Source organism: Ixodes scapularis, unplaced genomic scaffold (assembly GCF_016920785.2).
Source record: "Ixodes scapularis isolate PalLabHiFi unplaced genomic scaffold, ASM1692078v2 PGA_scaffold10__122_contigs__length_95168666, whole genome shotgun sequence".
NCBI lineage: Eukaryota > Metazoa > Arthropoda > Arachnida > Ixodida > Ixodidae > Ixodes > Ixodes scapularis.
The window spans coordinates 33,198,971-33,219,800 of record NW_024609836.1 but is presented as its reverse complement, the minus strand read 5'-3'; the positions used below and the strand labels follow the sequence as shown (position 1 = coordinate 33,219,800).

The following is a 20,830-nucleotide window of genomic DNA, read 5'->3' as shown; positions in this document are numbered from 1 at the left end:
GAGAGCGTGATACTTTCATTGATTTGCATTTGTCAGCGTTTAGTTCCATTAGCCACTGGTTACACCATAGCGTTATCAGGTTAAGGTCAAAATGTAAAAGTAAAGTGTCGGATATGTCAGTAATTTTTCGATAAATTACGCAATCGTCAGTAAACAGGTAGATGGAACAGGAGATGTTTAGTACTAAGTCATTAATGTAGATAAGAAAGAGTGGCGGGCCAAGTACGGAGCCCTGTGGGGCACCAGAGTTAGATAGATAGATAGATATGTAGCTATATAGATAAATCGGGTTTATTTACGTGCCTGCAAACAGCCAAGTGGCCTGAGCAGCAGTGCGCTATCCTGTACACAGATACATAAGAGTATGAGATAAAAACATAATCAGGCGAAAATGTCTGGTTCACCAAAAAAGGCATCGTGAGTGTCTTGCAGATCTGTCATTGGGCAAGTGGCCCGCACATCAGGATAAAACGTGTCTCTGCATTTTGATGTCCTCCCTGACGGTACCCGGAACCTTAGCGACATCAGCAGCTGGGCACAATCAAGAGAACCATGTACAATTTGACGCGGGAAATGCATGTCGCTTGCAATTCGTCTATCGTGCAGAGGCACTAGACCGAAGTCAGTGAGCAGGGAGTAATAATTGCAGAAACGGCGGCGGCCAATATATTGGTCGAATAAGATTCTTATAAACGTACGCTGAACGTTTTCAATAAGATTACTATTAACATCGTTACAGAGTTCCAATCCACAGACGCGAACTCGAGGCGTGATCTAACCAATGCACAATACAGACATAAAAGACACTCAGAGGGACGAAATTTTTGTGTCAGCCGCGAAATTACACCCAGTTGGCGAAGTCCTTGACCAACAATGCGAGAGACGTGGAGGCGAAAACCCAATCTCGAGTTCACAAAGACGCGAAGATCCCGTACATATACAACCCGCAGCACTTGCTCTTCAAATATAGTCTAGTCGAAGACTATGCTCCCCTTCTTTGTGGTAAGGGACATTACTGCAGTATTCTTTGGATTCAGTTGAAGCCTATAGTCACGGCTTGTGGTTTGGGCGCCGTGGGACCCGGGGAAGGCAGGGAGTCAGCCTTTTGGGGGGAAAGCGTTTTATTCCGGTTCGAAGTCGTGCTTGCACCAGCTCCAGCCCACCGCGTTCCTTTTTTCTCCTCGCGCACCGTCTCCAGCCTCGGTCCTTCCGTTGTCACTTCGTCTTTTTCTCGTCGCACCAGTCAGCGCACACCACGAGTAACAAAAATATAACAATCACAAAGCCCGATAACCCGTCGGCGACAGCGCGCGCTGAATCCGCTGCCTCATGCATGCCACATGCGTGACACCTATTTTTTAAGCACAAACGTTAAACTGGAACAGAGCTAGAATTGGTATTATTACTTAGTTCGACGTGAGCGCGTTGGTAAAGTTAAATAAAAACAAAAAACAAAAATAAACATAGGGAACAAACATAGGGATGTTTATTCTTTCTGTTTTTACTTACATTGGTATTGTTAGCAGCAGCAAATTGCAGACGGTTAGTTAAAAATGCATGTATCCCATTTAGTGTTCACGAATCGATGTTATGTGATTGTAATTTACGGATTAGAACTTTGTGGGGAAACTTTGTCAAAGTCTTTGGAGAAACCTAAAAAAAAAACACAATCAACTTTGTAATGACCATCAAGATAAGGAGCGAGATCGTATATCGATGATGTTAGTGGCGTCTCACATGAGAAATGTTTCCTGGAGCCATGCTGCAAGTTTGTGAAAAGTCATTAGATCGAAGAAAGTTCATCAACTGCGAGTAGATAATGTGTTCGAGAATTTTACAAGACACGCTTGTTACAGAAATTTGTCGATAATTAAATGGGTTGTGCTTTTCACCAGATTTATGTATATAAACCACCTTCTCAAATACCCAATCGCTTGGGACAGTACTTTGGTTAAGAAATTGCATATCAATATTTGAGAAAATTATGGAAAATACATGTTATAATTTTTTTTAAAGCTTGGTGTTAATTTTGTCGATTCCGGTACCAGATGAAAATTGTATAATATTAAGAACACCGGCCACACCAACTGCGTCTGTGGTTACAGGGTCCATTGGCTAAAAGGTATGGACGGGCAACGTTCGCAATTGATTAACATTGGAGGCCGTGAAGGACATACAAAAAGCATCGTTTAATACAGTAGCACTTTCGAAAATCGGTATATCTACGCCATCAATAAAATTCCGAACAATGCTAGAATGAATATTAGGATTAACGATATTCCATAATTGTTCAGGATTATTTGCTAACATGGTGGGCAGTGTATAATTTAAAAAAAAAAAAATGAAAGCCGCTTACAACTCCCTGTAACGCCGAATTGGAGCGCAGCTCTTGAGGAGGAGGAGGGAAGGGCACTGGGGGGGGGGGGTTAAACTAACCAGGGGGGGGGGTCACGTGACCTTGGGGGTCACGTGACCCCCAATGCCGATGATGTCATCACTGACGTCACTGATGACGTCATCAGTGACGATGACGATGCGGGTACCGATGACGTCATTCGTGACGTCACTGATGACTTCACCAGTGATGATGACGATGACGATGCGATTGTCGGTGACGTCATCAGTGACATCGCTGATGACGTCATCAGTGATGATGACGATGACGATGCGGATGCCGGTGACGACATCAGTGACGTCACTGATGACGTCATCAGTGATGATGACGATGACGATGACGATGCGGATGTCGGTAACGTCATCAGTGATGATGACGATGACGATGCGGATGCCGGTGACGTCATCAGTGATGATGACGATGACGATGTGGATGCCGGTGACATCAGTGATGATGACGATGACGATGTGGATGCCGGTGACGTCATCAGTGATGATGACGATGACGATGTGGATGCCGGTGACGTCATCAGTGATGATGACGATGACGATGTGGATGCCGGTGACGTCATCAGTAATGATGACGATGACAATATGGATGCCGGTGACGTCATCAGTGATGATGACGATGATGATGTGGATGTCGGTGACGTCATCAGTGATGATGACGATGACGATGTGGATGCCGGTGACGTCATCAGTGATGATGACGGTGGATGCCGGTGACGTCATCAGTGATGATGACGATGACGATGCGGATGCCGGTGACGTCATCAGTGATGATGACGATGACGATGTGGATGCCGGTGACGTCATCAGTGATGACGATGACGATGTGGATGCCGATGACGTCATCAGTGATGATGACGATGACGATGTGGATGCCGGTGACGTCATCAGTGACGATGACGTCATCGGGGGGTCACGCGACATCGGCGGGGGTCACGTGACCTCGAGGAGGGGGTCACGTGACCTCAGGGGAGTCACGTGACTTCGGGGGGTCACGTGACCCCCCACGAGGTCACGTGACCCCGGTGGGGGGCTCGCGCGGTGCATTATGGGACATTTCCCATGATGCACCGCGCGGTTACGCCGACGGCGACGGCGACGGCGACGGCGACGCCGCTCAAGCCGGAAACGGGCCCCTAAGAGCTGCGCTCTAAAAAGACTTAGTTTCGCTAATAGTTGCTGTTCACTCATTATTTGCATTATTGTATGTTGCCCATCGTGCCCCAGAGGGGAGTCACTTGGCAGCGCGAAAGAGTCTTTGCTTTCTGTTTCGCAGCCGCCTGAGGTTAGCATTAAACCAAGATGCGTTAGTGTTGCATAAAATTTTCCTAGATGGTATATATGTTTCAATCAAGATTGTAACACAGTTTTTGAAAAAAAAACAATTGGACTCGACGGAGCGCTCTAAAAAACCGGGAAGATGATCGTCAAAGAACTTGGACAGGGCCAAGTTAATTGAAGAAAAGTAAGCTCTGCTGTAATCACAGATATGTTTCACGCCAACTTTCGGAGCTAGCAGTGGAATATGTAGTGAAATGTGGATAACTGAATGGTCGCTTAGACGTGGTAGGCGAGTTATGGGTGATATGACGGGTGCGTAGTTATATAGCCCCTTCTCTATCCTCACAAGCCTGGCAGTTCGACGACGGAGCCATATAGAGTGCCCGGTCGCAGATTTGGAGCGCGAGGATGTGGTAGCACAGAGTATCAAAGAGTCATTTCTCGGGGAACCTGGACGTCAGCGCCTAGCTTTTGCAGTGGCGAGGACCTGGAACACACTTGTTCGCTCGGGAGAAGTGTGTTTCGGCGTCTCGCCGCAGCGGGGCGCCAGTCACGTGGCTCTCCTCTCATCCGTTGTCTGCCGCTCCACCTTTTCCATTTCTGCGGCCGCTCACCAGATCGAGTATATTTGGTGATAGAGTTTTGAGCTGGTCAAGTTGGGAAAGGTGGAAGTTAAAAAAACAGGTCGATAAATTTGTTAGTTTCGGATGAGAAAGGGCTAAACACCGGATCAGCGGTAGACCAAGCAATGTTGGGGTAGATGAAGTCACCCATCAATAAAATCGGCACTCCTGGATGCTGTACAACAATTTGGTTAATACAATCATGAAACAGACTCACATAAAAAAATAGCCAGTTGGAGGTCGATAGCATACACCTATAACAGTCTGTTTGTGCTTAAAACTAATGCAGACCCAAATAATCTCAAGTTCACAGGCTACCATTACAGAACGAGGAACTATTGAATCAGCAACCGCCAATAAAACACCACCGCCACTCCTGACTTGTCAATTCCAGCGGAACGTGTTAAACCGTTTCTGACAATGAAATAACTCGCTATCAGTCACTTTGCAAGATAGCCACGACTTAGTGAGAGCAATGACGTCTTCATCGTATGAATCGGCAACTGAGCACAGTTCGCCATATTTACGGATTAGACTACGTATGTTAGTAAACAAAACGGAAACATTTTTGAAAGTCATACGCGTTTCACTGCAACTCACTGGCTGTTAAGAAGACACGGGAAATAGGGCGCAGTTTGATTATGGGAGGGGGCTATTGCAGCAGGAACTTGGTGACGGGGCGTGGCTAGTTCATAAAGAGTCTTCGATTACATTTTACGCATAGAACGTTATATTCGTAAACAGTTTATTATACTTTAGCATAAACTGGCTCTCCTGTCCTTTACCGTATTCCACTATATTACGCCGAGTCAAACCTGTAGAAAAGCTAAAGTCTTAAGAGACAGAAACAGAGCCGGCTTTTAAGCTAGGTTTGATCTGCAGAACACTTTTTTTAGTTTTAAAAGACTGAAACTTAACTCATATGGTACGGTGTTTTCCTGTTATAAATGAATTTAAACGGTAGGCGCTCACAGTCTGTTCTCGTGATATACTAAGCGAAGCGTATTCTGAAAGTTACCCTATTACCTTCCCTTCCGCCTGGGCCTACGTTTCGCTAGCGCAATCATCTCCACCAGGTGCGGCCAGGCTGACCCGGCCTAATGGCGCGTTCACACTGGAAGCGGATCCGCGTTCGCGAAGCGGATCCGCGCGTCCTCAACCGCAAAGCGGCTAGGATCGAGCGGTTGGAGCGCGTTTTTGCCAACCGTTTCGGGACCGATTTCTCCCAACCGCTTTCACGAACCGCAAAGCGGCAACCAATCACAACGCGACGCTGACGTGACGTCAGTGACTTTCGAAACAAGATGGCACCTGTCGCTGGCGAAGCGTCCAAGGCGCGGTAGTCCTAGCGTTGTAGTCTTAGCTTTCGACAAATCAACGGAGAAACTTGATGTTCACGTCCGTCACTTGAATCCGCCGCGAAAAGAATTGAATCGTAAATTTAACGGGCTTCGCACCGGTGATTCGGTTCGGGTAAGAGTTTGTTTATTATTCCGGGTGCCACAGCCCAAGCTCGCTGTCTTGTTAATCTCTGTCTATAGAACGTCGGAACCCGCCCCTGATCGACCGAAATGTTAGCTTTTCTACCCACTAGGATAGTCGCGTGAACTATTGAAAGCTTTCGACACCGTGCATGACCACCACGAAGGCCGATAGAGACGTCACGAGCTTGATTGCGTAGCCAACGCTCTACCGCACTACCGCGGAGGGGGCAGGGTACCTGCACTAGCTCGACCTGTAACGTTTACTACTGATAAAATAAATAAAGGGAACCTACTCAAGGAATAAAGTGTACGTACCAGACAATGCAGAGGTAATCCATACGGCGTTTATTTGAGCTTAATGTCAAACAAAACAGTAGACTCGATCGACGAGCGAGTGACGAGAGGAGAGTCCGCCACCAACGAAGCCATGACCGGCTAGCACCGAACACATTCCCCCCGCACCACGGTTTACCCCACCGCTCACAACTTCGAAAATGATAAGAGCGAACAACAGCGAGGGGGAAAAACGGGCCCTCTATCCCGAAAACAAAGTCAGCTATTCATGCGGGAAGAGTCCACTTCGAAGAAAAGGTCGGGGGCTTCCTGTTCTGAGTCAGCAAGGCGCGCCTAGCTGGACTTTGCTTGTGGGCGAAGTCGGAGGAATCACAGGCGAGTTTGGCGAATCCATGCTTCTTTTTTCGCTGCCTGAACTCGTGATGCGCGCGAACATCCCGGAGAAAAATATTCCGACTGCCAAAATAGCAAAACTTTGGCTTTGGATCTTGGCTTAAAGTGCATTTTGGATTGTAAAACAGGGTTGCCAAACGCAAGTCTCAAAAGATCACGCGTGATCGCCGAGAAACCGCCAACCGCCTCTCATGTGTCTGAACGGGGTCGCTCGCGAACCGCATCCGCGACCGCTCCGCGAACGCGGATCCGCTTCCAGTGTGAATGCGCCATAAGAGCCGCAAACCAAACCACGAAACTTCCAAGAGCCGCGGGGGGGGGGGGGGGGGGGGGGGGGGAGGGGGGGGGGGGGGAGGGGGGGGCAATTTTTTGTACAGAGCAGTAAACGAAACTCGAAATACTTTCTATCTATTCGAGTGAAAAGCAGTCCAACTCTACGTAGGGTAGCAGTAGCACAGGACTATCAAACCGCAACCTGTCTTTCGATTTAAGACGCGTTCCATTTTTCTTTTGAATGGGGTGCGCCGCGAGCCGCGCTTTAACACGTGAAGAGCCGCAGCTTGGCCACCCATGATCTACATCATGAAATAATGGTTATCTTTGCGTGACTGGTCTTTTATTTTGTCTAATCTGAGGTGCAAAAGGTTATTTTCTTTTTCAACGCTCTCAACAGCTGCGTGGGCTCTAGCCAACTCATGGTGAAATTCGACGATTGAAGCTGCCTTCAATTCGATAGTAGAAACCTTCGCACCAATATTTTGCAACCGTGGCTTTTCGTTGCTCATGACTTGACTTTAGTTCGTTAATCGAGGTGTATATGTTGTTTTGCCCTTGTTAAACCTTTAGAGTACGCACATTTGTATCTTGCGATAACTGCGTTATTTCATCTAGTTCCTTAGCCATTTTGGCATTAGTTGGACCGGAGTTAGTCTCGACATCATCACCGAGCAACAGCAACAGCACTCTAAACGAACTCAGCAAAGCTTCTGGGCATGGAAGCACTACAATGCAGACATCGTTTGACTTAAAACAATAACAACCTTCCTGATTACCAACTTGTAGGGTTAGAAGAACGAAGTTTAAAATGTGCATCTTTGGCGTGCATCTGTGCCCGCTGACGATCCACGGTGAGGGGACCAGGGGCCCTATGTTCCGCTTTTTGGACTCCCACGGCGACTACGGAGAAGGAAGTGACGTCAACAACGCAGCAAACGCAGATTGGATGTTGATTTTGTTTTCTTCTGTCAACATCCAATCTGCGTTTGCTGTGTCGTTGACGTCACTTCCCTTATAGTTGCCGTGGGAGTCCAAAAAGCGCAACATAGGGCCCCAGCTATCTAGGCCATTGTGATGGTGCAGGTGTCGATGTGGCTGTTCAGAAAGGACAGAGACAAAACTGGTTGATAAGAGTCACGAAGAATGCCTCGATTGCCTGGCCCCATTTCTGCTTGGTTATACTCGAAACTCCGGTAAAGAGGACGCCTTTCATGTTGAGCAAATCCCTCGGGGCAGACAGATTGGCGCCCGAAGAGCCAGGTTGGAGACCAAAGGCCGTCTCGCTCGAGAACTGTATGGTTAGAAGAACAATGTTTAAGATGTGCATCTTTGGCGTGCATTCATGCCCACCCATTACGGGTTTAAAATGAGACGCTCAATTTAGACGCCGTTTTAGGTTTCGGTTTCCTATCAAAGCCCATCTTTGCGTAAGTGGCTGTCATGTGGCCGTGGCGCGGAGCTACGGGCTCGGCTTCCTCGCAGCATGGAAGAATACCGCTGGCGCGTGGAGCGTCTCGGTCATCGACGGACAGGATCGGTAGGGCAAGGGTGCGCTACGATAGCGAACCGAGACCTAAAAACTCGTCCAAATCGAGCATTTTTTTTAAACGCCTAAAATGCTGCTTCTGCCTCGTATCTGTCTAAAATCAGTTGATTAGTGGTTCTCGACGATGCTTAGGAGAGTTATAAGTGGAGCCACATGCTTATCTTCACTCTTTAAGAAAAAAACAGATTAATACATTTTAGTTACTAAAACTGACTAGTTTTTTTTTTTTGTTCTTTTTTTCTTTTTTTGCAATTCCTGACGTTTACCGTGGCTGACAGGTTGCTCCCGGAAAGTCTTTATTTTTTTTATTTCTATACCACCCTATTTTTAGGAATATTTGAAAGTATTCGGTAAAGCACCCGGAAGTTCATTCGAACACAATTTTTCTTCCTTGACGACCTACTACGATGTATTTGTAGGCAATTCGGTAAATATAAATGTTTGTTATTTTAGAACATTCTTATCCGAAATGTTTGATATTTTGTTTGGAACATAGAAGCACGAATGAAAGTGCCCTTCTTCCCAATAACCCTATTTAGAAATATTTGTTTAATGTTGAGCGATTCTGCTTTTATAAGTAGGATGAAAAATTGATATGATGCTCATTGGCTAGATATTAGGTTATTCGAAAGTCAAATCCTCATATGTACTTTTAAATGTTTGCTCTTTGTTACAGAATGATCACCTTTTTCCTTTTAGCTTTAGCCGGGGTGTCAGCGGGAGAGAATGCCGAAAAAAAGAAACCACCTCACATCGTTTTTATTCTCGCAGATGACTTGGTATGAAACAACTCAAATACTCACGCACGCGTTTTAGCAGGCAGTTCCCCTAAAATTCAAATGAGCTCCAAGTTTTGAATTCTAGGAACTGATTCTTAAAAAAAAGGAGAAAAAAGACGTGCGTAAGAAATTTTATTTGTCCAGAAACTAAGAAGGAAACGCTTTTCTTAAATCCCATTGTCAAGGTTTTTTATACGTGGGTTGCACATGACGTCATTTCCGATGCCCTCCAGGGAAAAGGGGAAGAAGGAGCTGCCCTCTTATCAGGATCCTCCTTTGTGCCTCCCGGATTTGCACAGGGGTCGCTATTCTCCCTCCAGAAGGTTATTCGCGACTCCAGCGACCTATAGGGGGCGCCACCACCAAACAAACATGGCGGCTGAGTCCAGGTCCCGTCGGCTCGGCCGGGCCGCCTGAACAGGTGGCGCGTTCAATTTAACAGACTTTTCTTTTGTTTAATGCCCAATTTTATAGGTATTTGAACTGAGACAGTTAAGTGTAGCCGGTGCCGATAAACTTGCAAAGCATAGTTTTGTTTTGCCGGTGTTTTTCGTTCTTTTCATGTCAAACTTTCGTTTCGGAGATTTCGCTCAAAACCGAAACTATGAGCTCGGGAGAGACGTCAATATACTAATCAGTTTTGATCATCTAAGGAAAGCGGCGATGGCTACAGAATTGTTCCACAGAGAGTAACTTTTCAGCTAACTCGCTTGCCTCGACCATGCGACTTATCTGTCCGCGAAATCGAGCTTTTGCGCTTATCCGCGTTTAAGAAACAGCTCCAGTCGTCTGCTCGGTCAACAACACAGGCTGCACGAAAATTACGAAAATTAAGCAAGCGCTTCTTGAGCCAAGGACCATGTTAACCCGCCGGCGTCCCACTAAGCAGCTGATACTCGTATTTTAATTCAAGTTTTAGTAGCAATCGAGAAGTCATTTTGACGAGCGTGTTATGTATTATATTACGTACTATGTCCCACTAAATCGATATTAGTATATTCTTCGGGTTGAAATATGAGCTTAGTTGACTAGCTATTAGGTGAGCTGCTGAATAAAAGTATATTTGACAGGCAGAGAGATACTACTTAAACTTAGCCAAATGGTTCTATAGCCGGCAGCACGGAGACAAACTGAAGCGTCTTCATCGAAGATTCACGCAGAACCTTTCTGCATTGAACTTTGCTTCGAATCCTGAACGGAGAAAATGAGTATTTTTTTTTTTGGCAGGTCAACCTGGCCAATGTAGACTTATATTGTTGCTGGCTTCGACGTCCTCGTAATATAAATGGAGGCGCGATAGGTCAAAATGCCGTGACAGCATCTAGACTCGTCCCCCACCTTTTGAAAACAGATAATTTCCCTCGTTCATTATTTGCAGCGAGCAGGTTTTCCTGAATCAAGTAATTGCGAAATCAGCCCAACTCCTTCAGTGTGGTCCAGAGGCTTTTTCGGCGAAAAGCAGCCAAGATGAATAGCCAACGCACCGACCGGCGTGGGTGGCTCAAACTTGAAGCTAACCGAACACAACCAAACTCAAGAAAAGCAGCTGTCGAACCTTCCCACTCACTTTACTGCAACATTCGTGTTCCCTCCAGTGAAATGCCTCGTCTGTCGTCCTCAGTCCACTGTCCTACATCCTTATAAAGAAACCACTCATCAGTTACCAAGTAGTCGTAACTTTGAATGTGATTCGAGACAGACAAGAAATCAAAACGTTTTTCCGCGATTCCTCCCCATCCAAGAAATCGAAAGCACGCGACCGTGTGTTGTCGAGTAAACGGGCTTTCAAGCACGTAATAGAAGAAAACAATCTACTGAGGCTTCACCACACTAATTATCACTCATGCGAACTTAAGAAATATTCGGACTTTCGTCAAATTACATTGCTCGCCACCGCGCCGACAACACGTCTCCGCGAAAGCCACCAGAGACGCGGAGGGGCGCGGAGCGACCTGAACCGGCTGGTTCCCGGTTTCCCCGCTTGGTGGCGTCCGTTTTGCTGGAGTCGCGAATAGAAGATTAACCTGTCACTCAAAATTCTTACAAAAGCAGCTTCCCTTTCCTCCTTTACATGGTGTTCAAAAGTATGCGATGTCACGTCAGTGCAAGGAGCCTATAGGTACAGCCAGTGGGTGCCGGCGCTTGCCGCTCCCTCCCGTTTGCGAAGAGCCGCGACATCGAAACGTAAAGGCGTGCACACGGCAAAAGGCCGTCCTTGACCAAGACACTCCCGCAGTTGTGATGTCCTAAGCTCTCCATCTGATTTTGCACCGACGCTATTTGCTAACGAGGAGTTCGTTAATACGCTGTTTGTTAAGATGCAATTTCTCCATGCGGAATTAGTTGAGATGCGATTAGTTGAGGCGGAATTTCTTAACCCTCACCATGGCATCACTTGAAAAACCTTCAGCCTTTCCACTCTGGTGAAGAAGGAAGACCAGCGGAGCTCTACAATGGAAAGTAATGGCCGGCCGCAAGTCGGCAAGCCAGAGTGGAAAGGCTGCCGCCATCTATGAGTGATGGCGGCAACCAGATACGTGGCTTGCCGCGTCGCTCATCGATGGCGGTAGGTGTCCAGAGTTCGGTGTCTTCATTTCTTTGCGGGGGGCACGATCCTGGGGAAACTAGTCCTTAACAGCTGCACTGTTAAAGGGGGCGTGCGAGTGGCATGCGTGAGTGATGATGCGCATGGCGTGAGCGCTGACAACGCCCCCTGTGGGTAAAAAAAAGTAGCAGTGCAAAATTGTCGGCGTCACCTAGAGAGTGTCAATGCAGATTGAACACGAGTGTTGCCTCAGTGTTCGGCTGACACTCACGTCTTCATCGATTGTGCACGAGTCTTCTTCGGGTGACGGCGAAACTCTAGCCTTTTGTGTTTCTTCACTTTGACTCGGAGGTGTTGGCGATGACGTGCTTTTACGTGACTGAGAGATGGTGGTGTGGGAGCGTTGATACAAAAAGGGCGGTGTCGACGGCCCGGAACTGCGGCAACGCCTGCACACATCCCAACGTAACTCCTTTAAAGCGTGTTAGGGATTTAAAGAAATAGAAGAAAAACTTTCACCCTTTCCACTCTGGTGAAGAAGGAAGAGCAGCAGAGCTGTAGCTTCTGTCCTCAGCGGTGGCTTTCCAGACGAACAAATTTTTCCGCTAAATTTATCGAAGAATTTTTCCGCTAAATTTAGCAGGGAAATTTTCCAGCTAAACTTAGCGGGGAATTTTTTCGTTCAAATTTAGCGGGAAAATTTTCCCGGGAAATTTAGCGCGATAATTTTTTCGCTAAATTTAGCGTAGAAATTTACCGCCAAATTTAGCGGGATTATTTTCCCACTAAATCTAGTGGGTAAAGATTTTCGCTAAATTTAGCGGTGAACCTTTTCGCTAAATTTAGCGGGGAAGTTTTGCACTAAATTTAGCGATAAAATTGTCTCCGCTAAATTTAGCTTGATACCTTTTTCTCTATATTTAGCAGGGAAATTTGTCTGCTAAATTTAGTGGAGATATTTTCACGGTAAATTTAGCGGGGAAATATTTTCCTTAAAATTGAGCCGGGATTTTTTTCTTAAAATTTAGCAGGGAAATTTTTCAGCTAAATTTAGCGGGATAGCTTTTCCGCTAAATTTCGGTTGACGAGTGGTCTAGCGCACACCAGCTCGGAGCACGACGAGCGGAAGCTCGCGCTGCAGAACCCAGGGATCCTGGGTTCAATCCCCACCCCTGCCCTTTTCGATCTGGATGAGCATCGTACCGGTGCGCGGTTGTATATCACTACTGCGCAGTGCACATTGAAGACTCTATACTACAGGTTGTACTGCACTGGCTAAATTTCTTACTACACATCAGAGACTGGACGCCCACTGAGCCAGACTAACTTTACAAAATTAGACAAAAAGTCTAATTAGTCGTTAGTTGTTTCTACAGCAGGAGATTAGTCTGCCAGAAGATGGGCGGCATTGTTACCCACTGTAGGTAAGTAAATTTAACCAGTGCAGTACGACCGCTAGGCTGGGGTCTTTAACGTGCGCCACGCAGTAGTGATACGCGACCGCACGCCGGTACGATGCTCATCCAGGGCGAAACGGGGAGGGGTGAGGATTGAACGACTAACTTTAGAGGCTGTATAAACATACACACACCAATTTTTTTTCTTTTTTTTAAGCTGACAAACTTGCGTTTATGAAAGGTCTCCTGCCCTGAATCTCTGAACACACTGTGGCGCCCTCATATTGGGTTCTACAAGCTCACTTAACTGGGCCTCGCACTACTTATGGCACCTTCACTAAGCTTTTATTCGTTGTGTAGATCTGAAGAACGGAAAGCAGATTTCGACGTTCAGAATCGGCTAGATTTAACGCCACAGGGCAAACGAAAGTGCCAGATTCATGAAACCACCTCTAGGGTACGCGTCTCTTATCTCTGCTTGGTGACGTTAGAACATCTGGCGTCCCGACGCGTTGTTTTCTCTTTTTTTTTCTTCTTTTTACTTTGGAACGCGTGAAACGGTGTCTCTTGGCTCCTGCTCTTAGCGTCTTAGCTTTGACCTTTGCTTCGACGGCGTTCGAATACTTGTTGTTTCCTCGTATTTTCTTTGGATCTCGCGCTCTGCACCAGAGCAAGCAAGCTTCTAAATGTCCGGCAGTCTGAGACGCTTAAGATTGTAGTGCCGAAAATAAGACCTAACGAGTTCCTTTTCGCACATAAAAATCCCAAGAGGGATTTGTATGTCACGTGACAAGCTCTATGGGGACATGGAAGTACCTAACGTCTCTGCCTAATGGTAGAGAAATCCGTGTCGCTTCGAATACTAAACTTTAATTTGGCTCGCAGGAATTGACCGCAGTGGCTTTTAGTTTGAGTCCAAATAACCGCCCCTTTATACTTTAGGAGCCGCAGGCACAGTTAGGGCCAGGATCGGTAAATATGAAAAAAAGGAAAAGAAAAATCACGCGATATAAAAGCAACTTGAATCAAGCTGTGTGCTGCAGTCCTGATAAATGCTCCCACCAGAAAATCAGAGGTGCAGAGAGCCACTAAGAAGCTATCGGGCAATAAATCGCCGGGACCTGACGTGATCGGCTTTAAATTCTACAAAAAATACGCAGATCTACTTTGCCCAATACTGGTGAGGGTGTTTCCGGACATTTTTCGACGCGGGCTCCTCCCACCTTCAATAAGGGAAAGTCTGAGAGTGCTCATCCCCAAAAAAAGAGAGCGGACAGCCGTCATTCCAAACGGTGTTTATGCTAGATGCGGCGACCTCAATTATGAATTCCGGATGCGTCACTTGGTGCACACCGATTGCTGATGAACAGTACAAACAAGGCGAGTAAAAATAATGATTGAAGTGAACGATACGGGAACGAAGGAAGAAAATCTCCTCTTCCCCACTACAACGATCGTCCTCCCCCCACTCCCGAATAATTCCAACGTTTCTGGTGGCGTGCCCGGGGTTATGTTCAAATTTAGTCTGGTCGCTATGGCCGAGGAGATTGAACATTATGGGGCGCTTTGCCCAGCTTGTTTTCTACAGAGCTTGTGTTCCCATCACAAGGCCTGTGACTTAATTTTTTAGATAATTTTATTGATCAAGCGTGGGGAAGATTGAACACCAGTGTTGCATCAGGGTTTAGCTTTGACTCGTGTTCAATCGATGCTTTAATGTGAGCCCGAGCATCGGCCGAACACTGAAGTAGTGTTCACCTATGGCAGACGAGCGCTGCATCAGAAACACAAACAAATATTTTATTTTGTTGTTGTCCCAATGGATTTGTTTAGTTTTCAACTAAGCTTCAAGAGGAGTATAGTTGTCTTTTCTCCCCAATAGCTGCCATAGCTTTTTTTAGTATTTATTTAGCTGTTCACGCTATACGTTCTGGGAAATAATATTTTTAGCTTATTCTATAAATTCTGTAGCCGACACGCTCTAGCCTTCAAAGCTTCCACTTGTTTATTATGTTCTGCTAAATAATGTATGGCTTGACCAATGCTTTTTTTAACCCGCGTGCTATACATGCCTATAGGTTTTCCACTGGTTTCCTTCGCCTTCTTCTGCTCGTAGTTTGGTAATGTAGAACATTTTTGTGGATAATTTTATTACATTAGCAGGGGCGTGTCATATATGCCTATAAAATATGTGATAATTTCTGAGAAATTTAAAGGTTCTTATATGGTCTTGCAACGAATTTCATATGCGTTTTCTAGCTGCCATGCTATAGCTGCCTAGAAGTTGTATCTTCGCTTTTCACCGGCACATGATTTTATATGACAAAGTAGAACTTTTTTATGAATGTTCCAATAAGATACCTTTTCTCCCTAGGGTTGGGATGACACAAGCATTCATGGCTCGTCTCAGATTCCCACTCCGAACATGGATGCGATGGCGGCAGACGGCATTATTCTGAACCAGCACTACGTTCAGCCCCTGTGCACGCCTTCAAGGGCCGCGCTCATGACAGGCCGTTATCCCTTTCACATAGGTGAAGTACACTGCCTGACATCTCGGGCTTGTTCATTTAGAGAGCTCATAGGTCTTCCGGTGTATTGGAGGGGAATCTATACTTCTTTTCACCTTAAGTCCGAGCGCAGTGTACGCTACGAAACGACAGAGACAATCAAATAGCGGCAAAGGTGTGGCGTTACGGAGTGCATCACCGGGGGACCGAATCAGGTGCCACAAGTACGCTTCTGTCACTGCTTGGTTGGCCCTATTGTTTCGTAGCGTCCGCTGCACTCGGACCTAAAGTGAAACGGAGTATAGCATTGCACGAAAGTTTGTTTGTTTCAACTAATATTTTATAGGCTGCGTTTAATGCGCACTCAGCTTATGGAGCTTAAAATAAAACTAAATGTAATATGGTACAAGTTTGATTGACATGCGTAGTAATACATATCCTTCTCCCAATTAATTCTCATTTTCTTAAAGATCCGTGGGCACATCGGCAGTTTAGCCCCATGATCAAGTACAAGAAACTAGGTCCGAATGGCGGATAAAAAAATGAAAGACTCCCTGTAACGCCGAATTAGACCGCAGCTCTCGTAGAGGAGGAGGGGAAGGTACGGAGAGGGGGTATGCCCCTCCTCCTCTACCGTACCCTAACCTCCTCCTCTCTTCCTCCCCTCCCATTTAGCGGAAAATTTGCACTAAATTTCCCGCTAAATCTAGCGGGCAAATTTTACGGCTAAATTTAGCGGGGAACTTTTTTGCTAAATTTAGCGGGGAATTTTTCAGCTAAATTTAGCGGGAAAATTTCTCCTCAATTTAGCAGTTGTAACGTGTGAAAAACCACACGTTACATCCCAAGGAGAATACGACGGCCTACTTCCGCGCCAAGGTTCGTCTGTGTCGATAAGTGCATCTCAATGTCTCTATGTTGTCCCAATGTTGTCCCAACACACGGGAACAGTTCATCACTGGACTGCTCTCGAGACAACTGAGCACAATGCTACTGGGAAGAAACTATGACGATGATGACAACCTCCTGCATGACATCAAGGAATTTGAGAGGATTGAACGTAAAAGGGAAGAATCTTCTAATGTTTCATGCAATGCGCGTACGACCACTGACTACGTGAACCGAAGATACAAGTGCGACGTCCGCAAGAAAGACTGGCGACGGACAAGAGACAACCAACCACCGCTTTGAAACAAGAAAAGGAGAACCTAAGTGCTACAACTAAAATCTCTATGGTCACATGGTACGAGACTGCCGAAAAACAAAACGACCCTTAACGTGCCTCCGTTGCAACGGAATGGGTCATACCCAACGTCAGAGCAAGGTGACTCAGCGTGATGAAGCAAATGCTGTGAGCGCTATAGCGGAGGAAACCAAAAACGTTGGTGCCTTGCTGATGGAAGTGTCACTGAACGTGAGTTACACTCGTAGGGCTTGTTGACACTGGAAGCTCCGGCTGTCTTCTACGTGCCTCTGCAGCAGCACGTTGTGACGTTGAGCTTGTTCTGGAGGAAACGCTCCTCTAAAGTTGTGGGGAAAAGAAAGCAGTGTGCCTGCAGGCAAGAACAGTGCGGACATTGCGATTGATGGAGTGGTGGCCAAGGACACCCCGCCTTTGTTGTTCCAGATAAAGCCCAGTTTGTGGACTTCCTGGCTGGGCGTACGTTTACCGAGCGGCCTTACATTACATATGCAAGAGAGAAGGCCAGCGATAGTGTGGACTTCCTGGGTTTCCATCTGACTAACGGCTAGATGCAGCCAGGAGAGGCCAAGGCAAATGCAATCCCCCAATTTCCGACCCATAAGAATGTGCATTACGTAAAGGCTGGACTCCATGGGGCGAATATGCTGCAAAAAGTCGACGAATTTCGCCTGGCGGCTTTCGCTCTGCGCGTGGCATCAGCACAGTGACTATACTGCGTCGCGTGGAAAGCAAAACGTACCGCGGGGCGAAGTTCGTCAGTTATTAGTCGCATATTCGCTCCATCGAGTAACGCCTTAAGACAATTTTTGAGACTGAGTGGTTTCTTTTAAAACGTTATCCACAAGTACCCTCTGATTGCTGAACAACTACAAGAGGTGTCTCAACGCGGTGAAGCAACCAATAAGGATCCAAGCGAGCTGCTAGCACAAGTACGACTCTGTTGAAAGGACAGAAAAGGAGTAAGCAGGCATATGGCAATCACCACAATGCAGCAAAGCTGTACGGTGTGGGACAAGTGGTGTTCTTGAAGAGAGCACCTCAGCACACTAGGAATCCTACTAAGACACTACCCAAGTATCGAAGATCCCTGGCTGTCACGGAAATGCTGCCTCCACATACCTGAAGGGTAGCGGAGCATGACCAGAATTCAAGTAACCGGTTTGCAACAACGGCCCATGTCTCCCATCCCAAGGGATGATCAACGACTTCTAAGGAATCTTATTTTGAGGACGATGTATTTTCTGAGGATTTTGAAGACCAAGAGAATAATTTCGAACTTGGACTGCCGAGTCGGACCCGTGTTCTTGCCAGACTTCACGTCTGTATGGTATGAAATTAATATCATCGTATCTTTTTCTTGTTAAGCTTCTTGTTTCCTAAACGAGGACGTTAAGTGGGCCGGACGGCCGAATGTAAGGATTTGTCTCTTAGACATTTTACTGGCGCCCAAAACCGCGCGAATGGGAGAAGAAACTGAGAGTGAGAACCCTGGCAGTAGTCAATCGATGGGTGAGCGCGCAGGAAGAATTGTGTGTGTGTGCGACCATGTGCGTAAAAAAATAATAGAGCAGCGTTTTTCCACGATTCAACTTGAATGCATGAATGTAAGCGAACGACTGTAAATAGTAGAATAATTAATGTAGCTTTTCTAAAATATTCAGTTGCATGTGACTAAGTTTTCACTAAAATGGTAACTCGGTCAAATGCCGTGCCGTGTGCCGTCCATTTATAACAGGTAAAACTCGAATAAGTCACCTTTCATATTGCTTCGTTAAATGTGCTACATTCAGCTATTTTATATAACTTTAAGTAGTAGCCATCGAATGTACGAAATTAAACTAAGTTATTGACATAATAGAGTCATCTAAGGATAGCAGTAATAACTTATTTACAAAAGCGCAAAGGACAAAGACAGGACAAAGAATGAACAGGACAAGCGCTTACTAACAACTGATTGTTCAATGCTGAATAAGAGAAAGACGAAAATGAGAGGAGATTTAAAAAATTAAAATTCCAATTGTTTTCCCACGTAAAATGATTAAAATTATTTGAGAAAAATTAGGACTGATAGAAAAATAAAATTAAAGAAAAGCGTCCAGATTAAGAAAAACGTTGAGGTACACTATCTCTTTCTCAGACAGTGAAATTGATGGTGTGCTAATGCACGTGTCTCCTTTTTCGATTATAGTTTTTGCCTCGAAAATCTCTCTGGCTCTCTTGCTCCGAAAGCGTTAGAGTATTTGCGTTTGATTGAAAAGGGGAGTGAATTTATGGTCTCTGGCATGTATGGCCAAGTGTCCAGACGGTGAGGCTTGTAGGGAAAGCTCATGCTCTCGTAGTCGCACATTTACGCAGCGCCCAGATTGACCGACGTACACTTTCCCACATGTGCACGGAATTTCGTAAACGATGTTGACGTTGCAGTTGATATATTTATGTGCGTGTTGGACTGAGCAGTGCTCTCGTCTTTCGTTCTGGGAGTTGATTTTTGGACACAGTTTCTTAAGTTTGTCAGGAGCTGATGTTACAACCTGTGTGTCATATTTTGACGCTATTCGTTTCAAGTTGTGTGATACTTTGTGTTGGTAGGTTATCGCTGCCGGGCGCCGTGTCTTATCTCTTCTTCTTCTTTGATTGTGAATGGTCAGGCTCTCTGCTACATCGAACATTAAAAAACTTGTATACCCAGATTCCTGTAGTTTTTGAACTTGCGCCTCAAAACTCTGCTTGGCTGTGTGCACGCATGATTTTTGCAAGGCTGCTATGAAGCAGCTTTTTACAATTCCTCTCTTGATTATTTTAGAAAGGGCCGAATCAAATGGTAGAAGTGATTTTTTGTACCGTGGTTTGTATGTCCAGCAAGTATGGTTGTCTTCAAAGGACAACTGAAGATCTAGGAATTGAAGCTTGCTTTCGTCTGGTAGCTCGTGGGTAAAGCTTAGTCCCTGAGATTGAGTAAGGAACGTGGTGCAGATATTGTTTACAGTTGAGTCATTTTGTTTATGTCGTTCATGCAGTAAGACAAGATAATCATCAACATATCTGAACACCCATGATACCAGATTTGCTGGGAGCTTCTGGGCTATGGTCTTGTCACATTGGGCTAAGAAGATGTTACACAGAACTGGTGCCACGCATGAGCCAATGCATATTCCTTTTTTCTGGATATATGTGTTGTTGTTGAACGTCACTACAGTGGAGGTGAGGTAGAACTTCAGAAGCTCCATGAATGACTCCACGGAGATACCGCACTGATTTTGGAAGGGCACAGTTCCATGGTTCTCGATGCACGCACTGGTTGCCGCAAACATTTCCTTGTGTGGGACTGAGTAAAATAAGTCTTCCACGTCAAGCGAAAACCCATACCTCGCTGTCGTGCCATCTTGTTTAAGGTGTTCTATCAATGTCTGCGAGTTGGGAATCAAAAATGGATCGTTGATTTCAAGATTTTTAAGGTGGTCTAGAAGGTATCTAGACATAGCTCCCTGCCGTTATTCTTTTTCTGTTACCACTACTCGAAATGGGCAACTTTCCTTGTGAGTTTTTGCCGTAAAAAACATTTCCAATTGGACACCGTTTGCCGCGGTAATCTGTTTTCTGAGTTGAGTTAAGTCCAATCTATTCCAAAGTTGGAGAGCCTTTACTTTTATCACTTTGGATTTAAGCCCTTCCAAGTAGTTAAAATTCTTGTCAATCGCCAACCGAGCTTTATTAAGGTAGACTTCTCTAGGTGCCACAACGAAGCCACATAAACGTCCACGCAGTCTGCTACGCATCTCGTTCTGTCATTTTCTTGGGCTTTTGAAGCGATGTCGTGGTTGTTAGACACCATATACACTCCTTGCTGTTTCGGCTCTGTGCAAAATTTAGGGCCTTTTTCAAGCACCTTGCGAATATTTTCTGGAAGAGGTTCTCCGCCCAACAGGGTGACAGACTCACCTTTGGGCTGCGTCTTAGGTGAACGTAGGCTTTTCAGATGAGGGACGTAAGATCCCCACAGGAATTCAGTCATCTGTCTGGCCGTGTTCGAGAAGGTCCTGTATCTGGATCCTCCACCTTTGTCATTCGGGTTTCCACACCCAGCAAGAACGCTGA

The 20,830-nt window shown here is 45.9% G+C and overlaps 1 protein-coding gene across 1 annotated transcript in view; it reads left to right on the top strand.

Annotated features, from left to right (window-relative positions):
• Window positions 1-20,830, top strand: part of LOC121832973 (arylsulfatase B-like) — a 54,847-nt gene that overhangs the window by 12,754 nt on the left and 21,263 nt on the right. The window contains exons 2-3 of the mRNA XM_042288518.1: window positions 8,977-9,079; window positions 15,396-15,555. Coding sequence (XP_042144452.1) covers window positions 8,977-9,079; window positions 15,396-15,555 — 263 coding nt within the window. The remainder of the gene's footprint in view (window positions 1-8,976; window positions 9,080-15,395; window positions 15,556-20,830) is intronic.